The sequence below is a fragment of the Trichosurus vulpecula genome, chromosome 1 (assembly GCF_011100635.1).
Source record: "Trichosurus vulpecula isolate mTriVul1 chromosome 1, mTriVul1.pri, whole genome shotgun sequence".
Lineage (NCBI taxonomy): Eukaryota > Metazoa > Chordata > Mammalia > Diprotodontia > Phalangeridae > Trichosurus > Trichosurus vulpecula.
Genome location: NC_050573.1, coordinates 89,693,049 through 89,714,071, shown reverse-complemented (window position 1 = coordinate 89,714,071; position 21,023 = coordinate 89,693,049). Strand labels below are relative to the sequence as shown.

General features: G+C 42.2%; 1 protein-coding gene across 1 annotated transcript in view; it reads right to left on the bottom strand.

Moving 5' to 3' along the window:
- LOC118828900 (maestro heat-like repeat family member 5) overlaps positions 1-21,023 on the bottom strand; it is a 97,394-nt gene that overhangs the window by 14,005 nt on the left and 62,366 nt on the right. Inside the window, exons 20-26 of the mRNA XM_036735787.1 lie at positions 19,728-19,912; positions 16,959-17,096; positions 13,102-13,216; positions 10,046-10,189; positions 8,981-9,157; positions 7,425-7,580; positions 2,159-2,281 (exon numbers count right to left, since the gene is read on the bottom strand). Coding sequence (XP_036591682.1) covers positions 2,159-2,281; positions 7,425-7,580; positions 8,981-9,157; positions 10,046-10,189; positions 13,102-13,216; positions 16,959-17,096; positions 19,728-19,912 — 1,038 coding nt within the window. The remainder of the gene's footprint in view (positions 1-2,158; positions 2,282-7,424; positions 7,581-8,980; positions 9,158-10,045; positions 10,190-13,101; positions 13,217-16,958; positions 17,097-19,727; positions 19,913-21,023) is intronic.

The window sequence follows — 21,023 nt, the reverse complement described above, 5'->3', positions numbered from 1 at the left end:
CTTAAAGAAAATCCCTTCCATCAAGGAGTTTACTTTCTATTATTTTTGTCATTCACTTGTGTTCTACTCTTCATGACCCCATGTGGGGTTTTCCTGGCAGAAACTGGAGTGGTTTGCCATTTCCTTTTCCAGCTCATTTTACAGATGAGGAAACTGAGGCAAATAGGTTTAAGTGACTTGCCCAGGATCACACAGCTAGTAAGTGTCTGAGGCCAGATTTGAACTCAGGTCTTCCTGACTCCAGGCCCAGCACTCTATCCACTGTACCACCTAATTCCATAAGGGACTCTAGATTCATAGATGTAAGATGTCTACACATAGACCCCATTGGCTTATTATCACCCATGTTATGACTCCATAGACCCATTTAGTTGTTCTCTTCCTTTTGAATAAGATGTCCTCTTCCACAGCCATATTCTAGTCATGAGCACCACCTCACTCAGCCTCAGCGATACTGATTAGGCTGAATTTTCCTCCTCACCTTAGGATGCCTGTAATTTGTTGTTCAGTCATGTCCCATCCTCCATGACCCCATTTGGGGTTTTCTTGGCAGAGACATTGGAGTGGTTTGCCATTTCCTTCTCCAGCTCATTTTACAGATGAGGAAACTGAGGCAAACAGGGTTAAGAGAGTTGCCTGGGATCATACAGCCAGTAAGTGTCCGAGGCTGGATTTGAACTAAGAAAGATGAATCTTCCTGACTCTGGGCCCAGCTCTCTATCTACTGAGTCAGTTAGCTGCCTCCTGGGGGAATTGTGATTGGTTACTACTTATTTTTTTTCAATGGTTTTCCTTTACAATGTATAAATTGTGTAAATTGTTCTCTAGATTCTGCTCACTTCACTTTTCCTCAGTTGATAGAAAATCTTCCCGGGTTTAGGAACTGTCTCTTTTGTCATTTCTTGTGGTGCAATAATATTCCATTACATTCACATACCATATTATTCCCCAATTGATGGGCGTACCTTTTGTTTCTAGTTAATGTACTGCAATAAAAAAGAACTGCTATAAATATTTTCGTGTATATAGGTCTCTTTTTTCTTTTTCTTTGACTTCTCTTTTGGGTTATATGTGTAGTAGTGGTACTACTGGGTAAAAGGGAATGTTTAGTGACTTTCAGGGTGTAGTTCTTAAATTGCTTTCTAGAATGGCTGGACCAATTTCACATTTTCACCAAAAATATATTAATATGCCCGTTTTCCTACAGCCTGTCCAACAACGGTCTTTCTTTCCTTTCTATTTTTTGTCATATTAGCCATTCTGAGGTGTCACTTCAGTTATTTTAAATTACACTTTATTTTATTTTTAGTGATATTCTTACATTAACATGAATATTTTAATATGCTAATAGCTTAGATTTCTTCCTTTGAGGACTACATGTTTTATTTTTTCTTGTATTTACTTATCAGACAATGTCTCTTGTTCTTGTAGAATTGAGTCAGTTCCTTATGTATCTTAGACATCAGACTGTTATTGGAGTAATGTGTTACAAAGATCCACTCCCCTCCCCCCAGTAAACTGCTTGCCTTCTAGTTTTTAACTACATTAACTTCATGCAAAAGCTGTTTTAATTTTGTATAATCAAAATTATCTTTTTTATTTTTCTGTGATCTCCTTCCCTTATTTAGTTATATGCTCTTACCCTATCTAAAGATATATTAGATATTTCCTTCCTTGCTCTTCTACTTGGTTTATGATATGATCTTTTATCTCTAAGTCATGTATCCATTTGGAACTATATGCATACATATATACAAATATACACATATACATATTACTATGTCTTTATATATATGCCCATATATAGTATACATACACACATATGTGTGTAACATCCATATATAAATGAATATATGTATACATAGATATGTAGTAACATATTTTATATATATAAATAAAATGAATAATAATTTCTTAATCTAAATCTCATTTCTGCCAGACAACTTTCCAATTTTCCCAAATATTTTTGGTCAGATACCGAGTCTTTGCCCCAATAGTTGGGGCCTTTAGGTTTATCAAACATGATGCTACTCTGTTTGATTTTGTCTGTTATGTACCAAACCTCTTTCACTGATTGACTTCTCTTTAGCCAATACCAAATAGAAACTAAATAATTAATTTTTTTTTCTCTTCCTCCCACCTCAGCCCTGACACTCACCAGATAGGACCAGAGAAAATGGCGGGCACTGAGGCCATCTTCCCAGGCCAGCGTACAGAACAACGTGTGGCGGAGCTTCCAATTCAAGTACACAGCACAACGGTAGAAAGTGAATTTGCTTTTCTGCAAGGTAGAGATAGAGCTGGTGGGTCTTCCTCCTCCTTAGCGCCCTAGGGTGCTCCAGATCTCCCCCTCCTCCCCTACATGAAGAAAGATAGCCTTCAAGAGCTGGAAGGACCTTGAGGAAAGTCATTATTTATAGTTGTGAGTAGAACGATTGACCTGGGGCCCATCAGATGAAATTATAATAATCATGATGTCTCCCATTGCTACAGATTTATAAAGTGCTTTCCTTTTAACAGTCTCAAAGGCAGGAAGTACTAATATGAGTGATTATCAGTCCTATATTGTTATGTCCTTTTGACACAGGTGGAAACTGAAGCTCTGAGAGATTAAGTAATTTGCTCAGGGCAACACAAGTAGTAAATATTGAAGCCAAGATTTTAAGATAAGCCTTATTTTCCTGTACCACTCTGCCTCTGGCAGGGGTTTGAGTCGATCAACAAACATTTATTAAGTACCATCCTTTGTATAGCAGCTGAGCATATAAAGACAAAAATGAAACAGCCCTCAAAGTGCTTGGGGGAAGCAATGTGTAGACATTAATATAAAATATATAAAAGGTAATACAAGGTAATTTTTTGTTGAAAGGTGGTACTAGCATCTTGGCAGGGGTGGGGGTGGGAGGAAGGATCAGGAATAGCTTCACACAAAGAAGAAGATGGCACTTGAGCTAAGTTTTGAAGGAAATTTAGGATTCTGTCAATCAACAAGCATTTATTAAGTGCCTACTGTGTACCAGGCACTAAGCTAAGTACTGGGTGTGCAAATATAAAGAATGAATCAATCCCCTCTCATAAGAAGCTTATGTTTAGAATAGGGAAACAAGAAATACATATGTAAGTGTATACAGAATAAATACCAAAATAATACGGATAAATATAAGGTAATTGGAAAGGAAGGAAATTAGCAGTCGAGGGGATCTGAGAAGATTTTATTTAGAGAAGGTGGTGCTTGAGCTGGATCTTGGAGGAAGAGAAGGATTCTAAGAGGCAGAGGTGAGGAGAGTGTATATTCCAAGCTGGAGGGATGGCCAATGCAAAGACAGAGACAGAAGATGGAGCGACTGGCGTAAAGAACAGAGAGAAGGCCAGGTTGGCAGTTCTGTTGTTGTTTGTTCTTTGTTTTTGAAGACCAATGACATCACAGGGTGATGTCTTGACTCATGCATGAATTGCTTTTAAGTGATACAGAGTTGTACAAAGTTGTCAGTCTTGCTTCCTGCTCCAGAGTCACCAAAAGTCCAGTGATAAGACAAAAGCCAAGACAGCTGGCAATGACCTGGGATGAAGTACATGACCTTGGCGTCTTTGATATATGACCAACCTCTATGGCTCCACGGCACCTGCTTCAGCCATCTTCATGGCCATTGGAACAAATTGTTTTCATGTGCCTATTCTGCCAGGGTAAGTCTTCACATGCTTGGGGTAGACACCCCTACCCCCAACTCACTGATGGGTTTGAAGCCCCTCAGTGACTGTCAACTTGGTTTAGCCTGTCTGCCAAGACAGTTTACCAGGGTGTGGCCTCTAAGCATGCTGTATCTTCTTGAAACCACTAGAGAGAGTTGACTGTCAGGTAGACACCAAAGATGTATGGGCATCTCTGAAAAGGAACTTGGCAAACCCTTACACCAGAGGTGTTAGTCCTTCTTGAACATTCCATAGACTCCAGAACTGTAGAGTACCGAAGGATGAGCTTTTTACATGGAGCTGGAAAGAAAGGTTGATGCCAAGTTGTGAAAGGCTTTAAAAGCTAAAAGGAGTTTTTCTTTGATCATAGGGGAAATAGGGAGCCACTTGAGAATAAGGGAGTGAAATGGTTAGATCTCCTCTTAAGGAAAATTACTTTGGCAACTGTTTGGAGGACAGACTGGCGTAAAGACAAAACCAAGGCTGGGAGACCAATTATGAAACTGTTTTGATAATTTGGACCAGAAGTTTTGAGGTCAGGAACTAAGTTGGTAGCTCTATGAGTCAAGGGATGATAAGGAGGTAGAAATAGCAAAATCTGGCAACTGATTGGATCTGTGGGGTGAGTAAAACTGAAGAATTGAGGTTGACTTTGATGTTATTAACCTGAGACACTAGAAATAATGGTGCCTTCAAAAGAAATAGAAAAGTTAGGAAGGGGGTGGGGTTGGGGTTGAAGGGAAAGATAAGGAGTTCTCTTTTGAACATGTTAAGTGTAAGATATCTCTAGGACATGAAGTTTGAAATGGTTAGGAGATGATAATATGGGGTTGAAGGGGAGAGACTAGGGCTAGACCACCTATCTAATAGACCAATCTATTGGTGATTCATCAAGCGTAGAGATGATAATTAAATCCTTGGAGTGAAGAAGAGAACAGGACCTAGAATAGAGTTTGAGGAAATGCTTATAGTTGGGAATGTGTAATTTATTGTTATGAAATATTACCAGTATTTTCTGAGTTACATACAGCTTATGCTTTTAAAACTTGTAGTTGTGAATTCGCAACTGAAATTTATTTTGCTGATTTTTTTGGATATAGCTGGATGGTGGATCTTATGAATGATGAATGAGCAGCAGTTAGACAGGTAGGAGGAGAACCAGGTGAGAGTAGTAGGTAGCATGAAGTCCCAGTGATGAGAGGCTGTTGAGGAAGGGAGAGTAGCCCATAGGGTCAAATGCAGCAGAGAGGTCAAGTGGGTTAAAGACTGAGAAAAGATTTGTCAATTGAGATTATTGGTTAGTTTGGACAGAGCAGTTTCAGGTGAGTGAAGAGGTTAGAAGCCAGATTGCAAAAGGTTGAGAAATGGGTAAGAGGATAGAAGTAGGTAGTATGTCTAGAGAGTTTTTTCAAGGAATTTGGCTGAGAAAAGGAAGAGTAAGATAAGATGATAAATTTAAGGGGATGGGTCTAGCGAAGGTTTCTTAAGGATAGAGGAAGGATTGGGTATTTTTGAAGGCAGCAGGGAAGAACTAGAAGGGAGGAAGGGTTGAAGTTTGGAGGAATAGTAGATTGAAAGCACAGCATGATGGAGAAGATAGGAGAGGATGGAACATGAGCCCGTATAGAGGGGTTAGCCTTGGTCAAGATTGCCATGATAGCCTCACAAGACCATGTAGAAAAGTTAGCCTTGGCCAAGGTCCCCAAGGCAGCCTCACAAGCCCGTGTAGAAAAGTTAGTCTTGGCCAAGGTCCCCAGGGAATCCTCATGAGCACATATAGAGGGATTAGCCTTGGTCAAGATCCCCAGACAACCTCATTATCAGAGACTGTGGGAAAGGAGTGGAAAGTGGGAAATTATATCAAGGGAACCAACACTTTGAACAGTACTTGGCACATAGTTGGTACTTAATAAGTGCTTGTTAACTGTTGGCAGAAGGTGAGAAGAGGGAATTTGAGGTAAATAGTTTTAATTTTCCCATTAAAGTAAGAGGTCAGATTCTCACCTGAGAGAATGGGAGAAAAGGAAATTGTGGAAAGCTTGAGGAGACAGAAGGGTTAGAATAGCTTCTGAGGGAGCAAGACAGGGAATTGATTAGGGAGGAGTAAAGGATCTGCTTTGTTCCAGTGAGGGCCCAGTTGAAGCTGGCTAACATGAATTTATAGTGTACTCAGTCTGCATGGCTGTGTGACTTCCTCTAGCTCTGAATGTACAGTTGCATGATAATAGAAACTAATGATGGAAGTAATCTATGGTTGAGGTTTGATGAGGGATGAGCTGTGAGAGGGGGTGAAGGATTCAAGAGGGGATAAGAATGTGGAGCAAGGGTAATGGTCTGAAAGACGGGCAAAAGGATTGGAGGGCAAGATGAAGCCTTGAACCTGAATGGGTTCAGAAAGGGTGAGGCATGGGGTGAGACAGAATGATGGGAGGTTATGGTCAGGTAGAGGAATGTCAGAATTTTTGATTAAGAAAGTAGAGCACTTCTAAGTAATAGTGAGATCCAGGGTGTGATTATCCCTGTGTATAGCTTAGGGGAAGTAAAGGAGCATGTTGAGAGATTTAAGGAAATTATGAATTAGGGAGATTGAAGGAGCGTCACCATGCCTGTTGAAGTCCCCTGTTAAAAGGATAAGAGCTAGGGAGGAAAGACAGTGAGCCAGGCAATAAACTCTTTGAGATATGAGGGAGAATGACCTGGGGGTTAGTAGACAATAGTCACCATGATTTAAATAGGTTGAAACATTTTGATACCATGAACTCCAAAGTAGTGGAGGGTGCTGAGAGACACCAGCAAAGGCAGAGTCTGGAAATGTCAGTGAGGAGCAAGGGACTATTCCAATTTCTACTCCTAAACCAATGAGTCTATATAGTGGGGGGTGAGTACCATCACTTCTGGAAAGGACAGAAAGGGATGCAGTGTGGTCTGGAGGAAGCCAGGTCTGAGCGAGGACAGAAGTGAGAAGAGAGTGTACTCCAGGTGTGGACACAGCCTATGCAAAAGCTTAGAGACCACAGATGGGATATCCTTGTGAGGAACAAGAAGAAGGTCAGTTTGGCTGGACTGTAGTGTGTTTGTAAAGGGGAGTAACACATGATAATTATGAGTTTCAGAATGCATCTATCCTAATGAAAACTGGGCACTAGCCCAAATGAAAATACTTGAGTTGGCTTCATGAAATCAGGGTATTGGACTGAATGAAAACGAAATAAGACTGTGGTTCTAAACAAAATCAGTCAGTGGATTTATAATGAGAATAAGAGCAGTCTAGGGTGGGGGAAGGGTGGCAGCCAGTGTAAATGTGCATTGGCTGGATCATCCCATACCTAACCGGAGTTGGGGAGAGAATTGTTTCTTCCTTTGTCCCTAGCTCTTCTGCCAACTCCCACCTCACTCTCTCCCTCCCACATCTTCCCATCTCTCTAAGGGCAAAGATTCAATGTCTTTTTGCTAAGGGTAAAGGTAGAATCCCTTTCCCTAGAGATGGGCTTATTCCCACAGGTTATACTTAACAACTTGAAGGATGGCTTGGCTGACTCCAGTACTTGACTCACCCTTAACTGACTGACCACCTAACCCCTCTGTCTGTCTGAATGCTTGTTGGATTACCATCAGACCTGAGTGACTACCTGAATGATTGCCTGTCTGGGTGACTACTTGTCATGTTGACTGACAGGGTGGTTGTTTGATTATTTGACAATCAGCCTCTCTGCTTGACCATTGGGTTGACTGACCATTTTAACTGCTGGGCAGTCGTCCTTCAGGTGCATGAGAAGGGGGATCAGGCTCTGGTACACATGGGGCTTCAGAGTGTAGTAATCCTTCCCCTCCATGGAAATCACTAGGTCTCCAAACAGGGAGATGGCTGACGCTCGGACTTTATCTCGATCCTGAGGATGACAAGCCCAGAGGAGCCCCCACCCCACCCCCAACCATCATCAATGAATAAATCTAAAAGCATTCATTAAGTGCCTACTATATGCCAGGGGCTGTGCTATGCTCTGGGGCTACAAAGACAAAAATGAAACAAGTCCCTGTCCTCAAGCAGCTTCTTACCACATTTTACTACTGCTTACCAGCCTTGATGTATGGCCCTGGGAATTCTTGGCAACAGTTGGCCCCATCTATGTCTTTACCTCCTCCCAAGGGCAGGGTCTATTACTGTTCTTTTAAGCAAAAATTTTGGAAGGAGAGGATTTCTTTCTTTCTCAAACATGTGTACTGCGATGCACACATACATGTACGTACTCATATACAAGTGGGCCCATAGAAAGTTTCATGCATGTGAATACTCACATATACACACAATCCTCCCTACACACAATGGCACACTTGTACCCACATTGTCTCTTAACAAATTACCTCCAAGATGTAATCCGGTTGTCAGGATCATGTGTTTTCTGAACCAGGCAACCTGAGTAGGAGGAAGGGCTCAGGAAGTTCTGTGAGGATACAGCTGTCCCTGACTTTGTGACCTAGTAATTGTCTTATAGTTCTCAGGCCTTGGGTTCTAAAAGGATGCCAAGTTACAGCACAATATGACAGACAACACTTCTCTAAGCACAACATACAACCTGTGAGAACTGCCCGGCTCTGCCATTAAGGGCTCTCTTGCTTGCCCTTCCTGTCCATATACTCAGCTCTGTAGCCAATGTATAGGACATCAGTTTTGGAGCCCATAACCTTGGGTTCTGGCTCTGCCTGATCTTATCCATAACCCCTTGACAACTCCAGACAAGGAGAGAAGCAAAGTGCCCTCTTTTGGGGCTATTGGCAGCAAATGCTGTGTTCAAATGATATGTGTTCTTGATTGTAGGAACATGCATGTACTTATAGATCCCTAAGGTCCAGACCTAGAAGGACCTTAGAATCATACAATCCAAATTCCCTATTTTACATTTGGGGAAACTGAGGCCCACAGAGAAGTGACTTGCTCAAGGTCACACAGGGAGTTGTCATGGACTCAAAATTCAAACCAACATATCCAGTACTCCTCCATACCAACATAACAAGCTCTAAACTTGGTGTCAGGAACTCCTGACTCTGCCATTGGCTGACTGTGTGACTGTTGGTAGCTTTCTTTTTCCCCTCTCTGGGCCTCAGTTTTTCCTTCTATAAAATGAGAAGGTCTGAGAAAGGACAGAAGTGAGAAAAGAGGGCACTCCAGGCATAGACACAGCCTTAGAGCTCCCCAACCTCTAACATCTCAGCTTGAACCCCCTAGGAATCTTGTACAAGAAGATGCATGCATGGAGATATCCAGGGGCCATGCATTCATAGTCACACTCACATCATCAAAGAAGTTGCGAAGATTGAGGGCAATCTCCCGGCACTGGTGGCCAGCCCCTTGCTGGCCCAGGCAGTATAGGGCATCAGCCACTGTGCTCATTACCCTGATGACTACCTGCTCATTTTCATGGTAGAAGCCCTCCAGGAAGGCTGGCAGCTGGCCCCGGAGAAGGTTACCCTGGGGGAGAGAAAAATGGTCTAGACAGAGGGGTCAAATTTGAGGTCTGGCCAACCCCACAAAACTACCAAGGATCACCAGAAGCAGATTAAAATGTAATTGGGAAATTATGAATAAAATAAATAAAAATACAATCCAATATAGATCATGTTAATTTGTGGTTTTCTAAATCAATATAAGATCTCTTCCTATTTTAATTTGAGACCTCTGGTAGTGTCCAGCACTTTAGCCTCTTCCTATCCAGAATTAGACACCTTCCAGGCTGGAAGGACCTTGGACAGCAGCTAGGTCAACCTATAAACGAACAGGAATCCCCTCTGACAAATAACTACTCAGTTTTCCCAAGAGACCCTCTTCAGGAGTGTGGAAACCACTTTTGGAAATTTTGACCAGACTAATTTCACCAAATAGCACTTTCACCATGTCACTCCCCAGCAGGAGTTGGTGGGAAAGGCTCTGCATCTGAAGTGCTCTTCCAGACTTAGTTAGGACACCTAGGTTAGAATCCTGGTTCTGTTATTGACTACCTTGTGAATTTGGACTAATGGGCTCTTCCCTTGTTTTCTTAGTTTCTCTGTATCTTAGTTTTCTCTTCTTTGAGCTTTAAATCCTACGATCTTATGCTCAGAATAGAAGATGGCTCCCCATTTGTCTTCTTCAACAAGTCTCAAGTCTACCTAACATTCAAAGCCATGAGGTTGCTATTCCTCCCCCTTGCTCACTTCTACCTCCACTTACTCCCTACAACATCTATAAATCCCCATCACACTCACTCTTCTCTGGCCAGGCTCTTCTTACCCAACCATGTGCCCATTCATGGATAAATGAGTGAGAGCTGTATAACTGGGTCAATGAACAAATAAGTCAGCCTCCTTGGCCCTTTTTTACCTTCTCTGAGTCAAAGATGACATTCTTGAGGCCTTGCAGGCTGATCACTCGGATGGAAGGATTGGGGTCAGTCAGCCCTTGATGGAGGTGTGACAATACAGCCTGTTTAGGTAACTCCTCCAGCATCACAGGGCTGTTGAGAAACTGAAGTGGGGGAGGGGACAATGTCATCCTCAGTCCCCTCTCTCCCCTCATGGGGATGTTTCTCTGATAATGAGGTATGTGTAGATGTGGTGCTGCATACTTAATAAAGATGGCTCAGGAGTGATCAGTGCTGATCTTTCTAGAGCTGTTATCTCAGGGAATGGTCTCTCTTGGACTGATGAGGAACAAGGAATAATGATATGACAAGAGGGTAGTATGGAATCTATTTCTAAGGCTTAAGGGGATAGACAGGACACAGAGACAGAAATGAAAACTATGGAATGTCAGGAGTGGAAGGAACCTTAGAGGCAGCTGGTAGAGCAAAGGGGAGAGCCCTGGGCCCAGAATCAGGAAGATCTGAGTTCAAATTAGACCTCAGACATTTATTCACTGTGTGACCCTGGGAAAATTGCTTAACCTCTATTTGCCTCAGTTTCCTCAACTGTAAAATGGGGATAATAATAGCACCTACCTTACAAGGTTTTTGTGAAAATCAGGTGAGTAAAACAATTAGAACAGTGCTTGGGACATAGTAGGTGCTACATAAATGCTTATTCCCTTCCCTTGCCCATCTAGTCTAGCCCTTAGGTAAGCAAGTAGCTAGGGACAGTGATGTGGCAGGGGATAGTATGGTCTCTTCTTCTGGGGCTCAAGGGGATGGACAGGCACAGAATCAGAAAGGAATGATAGCATTTCAGAGGTGGAAGGAAGGTGGAAGAGAACATTTAACTCAACCTTCTCACCTTACAGGGAAGGAAGCTGAGGGTCCAGTGATGGGAAAGGAACTTGTCACTTGTCACAAAGCAATTCAGTGGCAGAATTATTGTTTTTTCCATTTTGGGAAGAACAAAAAGATTCACTTTTCTGGTTTTGAAGTTCTGAGAGCATCCAGAGCCAACAGATTTAATGGCAGAAGGCTGGGGTTAGGATAGAGGAGCTGACAGAGTGACTTGATCCCATAGGCAATGTAGAGCCATGGCCATTTCTGGTACAGTGGTCTGATATGATGACCATGTTTCAGTTTTACCTCTGGGATCCTCAAGGGCCCCACTCCTTCCCTTTTCTTAGGGAAATCTTCACCTTTAAAATGAAGAAACTGAGAAATGAAGTGATTTGCTCACAGTCACAGAGGTATAGCTGTCAGACCCTGTGAATCCAAATCATGTTCTCTTTCCACCATACCACATTCCCACCCTTCCCCCCATTCATTTTCTCATCATTGCCAAACTCTTTTGGAAGGACTAGTTAAGCTTTTTATTTTTCTTTCTCATCTGACTTTAGGGAACAGTTAGCCCAGAATGACTATTCTTTCTTTCATTGGGGTCTTTCTGTTTTCCTCCTTTGATTTTTATATGTTTAACCTAGTCCTGCCCAGCCCCAGGGCTCTGGGCTTCAGCAAAGTTTGAGAAGCCAAGAAGAACAAAACTTTAGGGGAAAGAGAATGCTCCCAGTATGTCCTCACTGAAAGTCCTGATGTCACCTCCCTATTGTGCCCCTTCCCCTAACACTAGGCTATTGCATGTGCTTAGAATGTTCTCCTTCTTTGTCTTTGACTCTTGCCTTCCCTAGCTTACTTATGTTTTACCTTCTTTTTCAGGGGTATACACATAATTCTGTGTGTTGACCCCATGTGCCTCTAAAAGAATTACATTGTCCTGTGCCTTTAAGATTCATTCATGTGATTATGGCTTATGTACTTTATTTTTACAATACTTTTGTCAGAAGGGAGCTCTTGTTAAAAGCTTTCCCTATACTTCTTAATATTAAAATATCCCAGAACATCATGTGAATAATTATGTCATGTTTCCTGTATTTGTTTAATGTTAGAGATTCTTAGTCATTCAAAATGAGTTTAATACATTTTTCCCTTAACATTAAATTACATTTTGCAAAGAAGGCTTTTCTGATCCCTTTTAATTCTCCATTTTCATCCTGTACATAGCCTGTGTCTACATAGTTGTTGTCGTGTTATCTCCCCATTAGACCTGGCATATAGCGGGTACTTAATAAATGCTTGTTGACTGATTGACTGACTCTTCCTATATAGCTACTGGTTTCGTAATTATATCCCCACTCTGTCATTGAGCCTCACCCTAGAGGTCCTGTTCCTGTTTTCTTCCTTAGAGGAACACAATCATTTGTCAGTGGTTCCTTAAGTCTGCTACCCTGGGGACGATTTCTCCACCCTATGGCAAATACCCCACTCAGATGAAGTCCTAGAGGTCTGCCTTAAGTTATAGCTCAGCTTCTTGGGTCAGGGGAGGGAGTTTGAGGCATAGCTACAGACTGCCTTCCTTCTGGTAGCAAAAGGCCCTTTGGGGCTTTGCTCCTAGAGTGGGGCCCAGATTAGGCAGTGAAACAGGCTCTAGAAAGGGTGGGGAAAGCAGAACTTGGAGAAAGTTTATCTCAAGGCACAATGAGGGATGCCCAATGAGGATTAGGCTCTGTCTCTGTGCCAGAAGGATGGCCAATCCATTCCCAAACTTCTGGGCTAGAAAGAGCATTTAGCTTACACCATGGGAATGTTTTAGTTTTTTTTTGTGTCAAAAGGGACTGATAGTTGTCTCCAAGTCTTTCAAGGGCTGTTGTGGCGGGGGATGGATTAGTTTGTTGTGCTGGGACCCAAAGGGCAGAAGTAGAATAAGGGCAAATTGCAGAGAGGAAGACTCAGGCTCACTGTAAGGAAAAAATGTATATTAAGAGCTATCCTTCAGTGGAATGGTCTCCCCTTTAGGTGGAGATAGGGTGACCACTTGTCAAGCATATTATTTACATATGGATTGGATTAGATCTGGTCTTTGAGGTCCACTTTACCTTTGGGATTTTGGGATTCTCTTTCCTGTTTAGTAACGGAATAGGAAAAGGAATATCCTTGAAGAAGATACCCAGAGTTTTTTCCCTTACCCTCTTACCTCTGTGAAGAAGAGGCTTGCCACCTTCTTGTCACGTTCTGGTTTGGCCTCCACATTGGAGATGGTCTGGTAAAGGAGTCCTTTGATTTGGCTGCAGGAATTCTGCACCATGGCCCTGCAATGGGACAGGAGGGCATGGGACATACTTACAGCTAGGTATCCTATACCAACATTTGGTTTTGTGAGTGGGTATTTGTTTCTCTGTGTATGGCATGTGTACAAGTAGTGAGTGTGTTGTAGTTAGGAAAGCCCTGGATTGTGGTCACTGTGGCACTAGGTACCCAGGGTAAGTTTCTTAAAAATCTCCTTCCCTGGCCATGAAACTTACTAGTTGTGCTATCCTAGGCAGGTCATTTAAACTCTCAGACCCTACCAATGATAGTTGGGCAGGTCACTCAAACCCTAGCAACATACCTGAGCAGGTCACTTTAACTCTATGGGTTTCAGGTTTCTCATCTATAAAATGGGGTTAGAAGCATTTGCTCTTTATATCTTATAGGGCTGTTGTGATGAAAGTGCTTTGTTAATCTTAAGGCACTATAAAAATGCAAGTTATTTTTGGGAGAAAGACTGAGACAAAGCCATTGGATGCAGAAGTTAAAAGATTATTGATACCCTTGGAAGAACAACCCATCAATTGAGTGGTAGTATTCAAAGCCAGATAGTGAAGAGTAGATGAGAGGCAGGAAGGCAAGTTGGTAACTCCAGATGATTTTTTTCCAAGAGTCTAACTATGAAACAACACACTTCGTAACCCTCCGTCCTTTGGTAGATGATCTTGATGTATTCCTCTGGCCATAAAACAACAACAAAATCTGCATTCTCTACTGATCAGTTCCTTAGCACTTAGCTAGACATTTGTATGCACACAGTCCATTGGAGGGCCTGCCTGCATTGAAATCTCTCCCAGCTTGGTAGGGACCAGCTACAGCTTGGGCTATTGGCACTGCCTTGGAGAAGCCAGGATTGCTGACTCTTTTGGCATGATGAGGCATTGGAGGGGGATGTTGGCAGAGCTATTTTTATGATCATTATTATCATTATGTTGTGAGGATGACACATAGTAGGTGTGAGTAGGCTGTAGCATATATTGCCAAAAAAGAAATATGCAGAGGAAATGGCCTAAAAGAAAAATGTCAGAAAACTATAGCCTGGAAAGTAAGGTGGGCGGATCATGCGGGGAAAATAAAGGGTAACTGATGAGTGGCCTATATGCTTCATTGGTATCCACGCAGTGTCAAGGTTTTCTAAAGAAAGGCCCTCTCTGGAGTGTTGGGTGGATTCTCTGGAGAGTACATGGACAAGGGTTGCCCAGGGTGAGGAGGTATGGATGGGTTGCAATCCGTACCATTGGAGGGCATGTCTACATTGTGAGATCACAGATATATTGGAGTGGGTGAAGCAGGGTGATGCACTAGGAAGGGCTAGACTTGTGGTCAAGAGACCTGGGTTCAAATATCATCTTAGATGCTCACTAGATTTGTGACTGTGGGCCTGTCACTTGAATTTTTTGAGTTATTTGTAGGATGGAGATCATCAGACATGCATTGCCTGTCTTATAGAGTTGTTGCTATGAAAGCAATGTATCAGACTTCTATATGAGCAAGAGTTATACATGTGTATTCTATGTCTTCATGTATGTACATATATATGTATGTGAGTCCTCAGATGTTTCAGTATCATATGCCTCCATGTGAATGTTTGCAAAGGATGAGACTGGACAAGTAGAGTCCATGGAAGACTTAAGTCACTTAGACTTTTAGAATCAGTCTATAAAGGACTTTAGAGATGGATTATTAAAAAAATAGTCATCTGGAGGCCCAAAGCCAGGAGATCTAGAGGGAGATTTGTTGGAAGCTTACAAGGCAGGACCTGTGTGACAATGATTACAAGGACAAAAGGAGCTTAGGAGAGATTTCTGAGGGCTGGAATGCTCATGGAAGAATGGGGGGATAGAATCTGAGGGAGTCCCTGAAGGAAAGTGCAGGGTTCAAATAGGCTGCATTCTCATAATGGCATAATAGGGATATGTGTGTTATAAGTACAAAACGAGGTGGAATCAGGTGTTGGATTGGGGCAATCTGGTGGTGCAGTGAATACTGGAGTCAGGAAGATCTGAGTTCAAATCTGGGCTCAGACATGCTAGCTGTGCAACCCTGGGCAAGTCTCTCAGCTTCTGTTTCCTCTTCTGTAAAATGAGGCTGATGATAGTACCTACCTTCCCACGGTTGTTGTAAAGATGAAATGAGACAATATTTGCAAACCTTAAAATACTACATAAATGCTAGCTATTGATATTAATGTAAATGAGGGTCAGTCAAGGTGTTAAGTCATATCAAGAACCGAGAGAGATTGGTTTCAGTCAGAACAGTCAAAGAAGTCTTCTTGATGGATGTAGGTCTTAGAGCAGTGAGGCCTTGAAGAATGGTAGGGTTTCTATAATAGATCAAACCATGAATGGTAAGTAATCCATTTCTGAGGCTCTTTAACTTTCATAAAGCCTACCTACTCAGCCATACAATCCAGGAGGCGACTTGATCTTCTGGAATGACCACTAGCTCTTGAGACAAAGGATCTGGGTTTGAATTTAGGCTCTTACTTAATATCTGACTGACTTTTGGGCAAATTCACATCACAGAATCTCCAAGTTAGAAGGAACTTTTTAAAAAGGCCATTTAAAATATTTATAGCAGCTCTTTTTGTGGTGCCTAAGAATTGGAAATTGAGGGGATGTCCATCAATTGGGGAATGGCTGAACAAGCTGTGGTATATGATTATGATGGAATATTATTGTGGTATAAGAAATGACAAGTAGGGTGATTTCAGAAAAACCTGGAAAGAATTACATGAACTGATGCAAAGTGAAGTGAGCAGAACCAGAATATCATACACAATAACAGCAACATTGTATGATAAAGAACTATTAATCACTTAGCTATTCTCAGCAATACAATGATCCAAGACAATCCCAAAGGACTCATGATGAAACATGCTATCTGTCTCCAAAGAAAGAACTAATGTCTGAATATACACTGAAGCACGTTATTTTTATTTTCTTTTTCTTTTTTGAGTCTTGTACTAAATGAATAATATGGAAATATTTTAAATTGTTGCACACGTTTAACCTATACCATCTCAGGGAGGGGGGAGGGGAGGAAGAGGAGGGAGAGAGGGATAGATAGAGATTGAAGCTCAAAACATAAAAAAGTTGAAAATTGCTTTAACATGTAATTGGGGAAAAATAAAATATTATTTTTTTAAAAAAAGGTCATTTAAGTCCAACCTGTACCTGGACTACAAAACCTGGGTTTTTATTTCCTTGGAGGTCCCTTCCAATTTTAAATCTCATGATTCAGCGTTGCAGTTAGTCAAGAAACATTTACAAAAGCAGTTACTGTGTGCCAAGCCCTGTACACATGTGCCCTCATTTTCTGAACAAACACCAGAGAAGGGCAAGGACTTTCCAAAAGTCACAAAGCAAGTCAGTGGCAGAACAAAGATTAGAACCTCCAGAATGGGTGATCTTTTCACTGAACTGGGTGGAGTCTTGAAGGATAGAACATAGAATGTTAGAAATATATGGAACTTCAAGAGATAGAACATAGAATGTCAGAACTGGGTGGGACCTTGGGAGATAGAACATAGAATTTCAGAACTGGGTAGAAACTCAGGAGATAGAACATAGAATGTCAAAGCTGGAAAGGATCTTGGAACATTGAACCTGGAATGTCAGAGCTACGGAAGGGGCTGTAGAGATGGTCTGGTTCAGACCTTTCATACTACATTGTTGAACTGAATAATTCTGTTCCCCTCTCCTCTCCCCTTCTCCACTTGCATGGCTTTTCCCAATCCAGTACCTGGCAATGAGGGTCACCCCCTGATGGTAGGTATCAAAGCTGGAGAAGAGATCCCAAGCTCCTTGTAGCTCTAACTGTGCAAAATCCTTCCAGTGGCCACTGGTGTACAGAAGACTCTTCACAGAATCCAGAGAGGTTCTATGGCCAAGAGGAACTAGAGTTGGTTAAGGAATCCTAGGACTTTGGAGCTGGAATGGACCTTAAGACCCACCAAGGGTTAGAGCAGGCAGAGACTTTGGGATTATTTAGTCCTACTCTCATCTTAAATGGAGGCCCAGACACATTGAATTTCTTACTTGGGTTCCCAGTTGGTCAGTTAACAAACATTAATTAAATGCCTACCACTAAATGCAGACCCTGTGCTTAGTGCTAGGGATACAACAAAAGGCAAAAGATGGTCCAGGTACTATCTCAAGGAGCTAAAGAGGGAGACAATAGTTAAACAACCATGTACAAACAAGATGTATTCACTGCAAATGGGAGATAATCAACAGAGGGAAGGCACTAACATTAATGAGGATTGGGAAAGTCTTCTTGTAGAAGGTGGGATTTTAGCTGGGACCTGAAGGAAGACCAGGAGGTGGAGATGAGAAAGGAGGTAATTCTAGGTATGTAGGACAGCTGGTGAAAATGCTTTGAGTCTGAAGTTGGAGTGTCTTGTTCAAGGAGCAGGATGGAGGCCAGTGTTGCTGGATAGAAGAGTTTTGAGGTTGAATATGGTGATTGGAAAGGTGAATGGGGGAAGATATTATGAAGGGCTTTGAACATCAAACAGAGGATTTTATATTTGATCCTGGAGGTGACAGGGAACCACTGGAGTTTATTGTGTGTGTGTGTGGGGGGGACAGGGAGCGACATGGTCAGACATGTGCTTTTGTAGGGTTGATGGAATATAAAATCTTCCCCATCCATTAATAAGCCTATGTGACCACATGTGTCTCCCTTTTCCCTTGGAACAGGGACCATGTTCCCAGGTCTAAAGGTATACAGGTATTTCAACCACGGATGTCTTGCTGCTTTGAGCTCTGGCTCAGTGCACAGCTGTGATACATCCTGAATCACATAGAGCCCCTGGCGGGAGGAACTTACCTAAGGGGAAGCTTGTTTAGGGGGAGGCTTGCTGGCAGGAAGGCTTGTACTAAGCTAATTAGGCGCTGAGTCACGAGGGTTGGGATGCCTTCTGCCTTTGAGCCTATTAGCAGAAAGTCTATCTATCTATCTATCTATCTATCTATCTATCTATCTATCTATCTATATTCTAAGGTGAGATTTTTCTTTGGGGCTCACTCATGGGAAGAATGTTCACCTGAGGTCTTTGTGATTTGGCCAGATGAGACTCTGGGTAGCTGTTGTTAAGGAGCCCCCTGGCTTTGTAAACCCAGGTGTTGGTGCTCTCTAGTTTGGTGATTATGTATCTATTACTTTATTTAGACAATTGGAGCCCTGTCTATTGGATTCTTTCTTGGATACTTACTTCTTTCTTCTTATCTGTAGTTAAAGAAAGATTGAAGCTGTCTTTCCTTTAGAAAAGCAGATCAAAGAACCTGTGCTAGCAGGCCATCTTGGGTGGGCTAAGGTGCTTGCTAATACAGCTTTAGGTAGATTACTTTGATAGCTGAGTGGAAAGTGGGCTGGAGTGTGGAGAGACCTGTGGCAGGAAGACTAACCAACAGGCTGTTGCAGTAGTTCAGGCTTGAGATGATGAGTGTTAGCACCAGGGTGGTGGTGCTGTCACAGGAGAGAAGAGGTCATAAAATAGACAAGGCCTTTGGCAAAAAGATTAGCTATGGGGAAGTGAGAGAGTAAGAAGTTAAAGATGCCATCCAGGTTACCTGGAGCCTGGGAGACTTGGAGGATGGTGGTGCCCTCAAACAGTAACACAGGAGCCCTACATATAGCGAGGGCTAGTGCTGAGATCTGAGTTCAGGGATTTCCACTTCAAGCCCAGGGTTTTCTCCACAGCCCCATGAAAGATCACTTGGTACCAACCCTCCATTTTATCAATGCAAGAATTGATGCAGAGAGCAGAAGAGACTTGGCCAAGGTATACTACACAATGTGTCATAGGGATCATAGATTTAAAGTTGGAGGGCACCTTAGAGCCATCTCATCCAGCTTCCTCATTTTACAGGTGAGGGAACTGCAGCTCAGAAAAGTTATGCAACCTGCCAAAGGGGAGCCAACAAAGGGACAGGTGGACAGTGCTGTAGAGTTCAACTCCCTCATTTGACTGATGAGGAAACTGAGGCCCATATGAAGAAGTGATTGGCCCAAATTCACACAAATGGTAAGTAACAAAAATAACAAAAATAAATTTTGAACTTGGATCCTCTGACTCCAAGTCCTGAGCTCTTTCTAAACTCCCATCTAACTCTCCCTGCTCATCTCTCATGCTCACGCTTTCTCTTCACTCTCCTCCAGTCACTAAAGTATAATTCTAGAGGATCAATGAAATCTGAGATCTGGAAGGGACCTTAGAACACAGCATATTCCAGGTGAAAGAAGTCAATCTATACTATACATCATGAAATGTTAGAGCTCTAAGGAAATTTGAATATAAAATCTTAGACTTGCGAAGGGCTTTAGAACCTGGAAAATAGAGTGTTAGAAGAATAGAGGTCACATAACCTACTTATGATTTTATGATGGAGGAAACTAAGTCTCAGAGGAAGAGACTTTCCCAAGGTTAACTTGAGAGTCAATGGGAGAGTCAGGACATGACTCCCAGAGGTCACAGCTTTCTACCAAATCACAAGCTACGGCCCTTACCTCTGAGGGCTGGGCATTGGCTCTGCTTCCTTTGATGTCTCATTTTTCTTGAGTGATTCAATCAAGCCAAGCTCAAAGATGTAGTGCAGTTGAGTAAGGAGGCCCAGGAGGAGCTGTGGGTACCAGTTCTGCACAGCTTCTTTGTATTCACGGGAATACTGAATTTCATAGAGTGTATTCATGGCCTGCCAGGAAAAAGACAAGGGACACATGGATCTTAGGGTGAAGATTTCCTAGAAAGAGAGGGCAGATCTCACTTTCAGTTCTTCCAGGTTTGTCCTTCCCTAGTCTCAGTCCTGTTCCCTTGTCCCAGTCTTTGAGCTAAGACCGCAACACTGGGCCCACTGGACACAGGATTAAACTACAATCCATCGACTTGTTTTTCTAATATTTTGATAACTTTCAATTTCAATATCATTGAATTTCAATATATTTCAATTTAATTTCAATATAATTGATTTCTTTTGTATTTTATGTATTTAAAAGCATTATTCTGAGGAAGACTTCCCAGGCTTCATTAATTACAGGGGCCATGACACAAAAAGGGTTGAGACCTCTTGCTGAGAGAGCAATAATGAGCATTTCTATAGTGCTTGTAAAGTTTGTGAAGCTCTTCTCTCACAAAAGTCTTCTGAGGTAGATAACACAGTATTATTATTCCCTTTTTACAGATGGAAAAACTGAGGCTTAGAGAAGTTAAGACATTTGCCCAATAATTCACCCAGAGCTAATAAATGGAAGAACCTTTGACTTCAAGGGCAGTGCTTTCCAATGCATCAGGTTATTTTCCAACTGTTAAGTCTGGAATAACTGCATTGGAAACACAGGGTGCTGGGTCACTGACTCTAATCTGTTGATCTTCTCCCTGATTCAGGAGGCCATCTAGTTCAATCCCCTCATTTTACAAGTGAGAAAACTGAGGCCCAAGAAAGTGTCCAAGGCCATATAGGTAGTGTCAGAAGTGGGAGTTGATTGCAGGCCCTTTGGTTCTGGCATTTCATATGTATACTATCCCTTCTCCCCCCAAGCCAGTTAATCCTGGGACACTAGCACGGTGGTTACAGGCCTAGTCTTCGCTTTGTGAAGATGATATGAAAGAGAAATTCCAAATGGCCCCTTGCTTTGTATATATTTGCTTGCATGTATCTCTCCCATTAGATTGTAAGGTCTTTGAGGGAAGGGACTGTCTTTTGTCTATTTTTGTATCCCCAGTGCTTAGCACAGAGGTTTATTAATTGATCGATTGGTGCCTGTCACAGAGAGAGGCCAAGGGCCCCATGAAGATCCGTTGTTTAC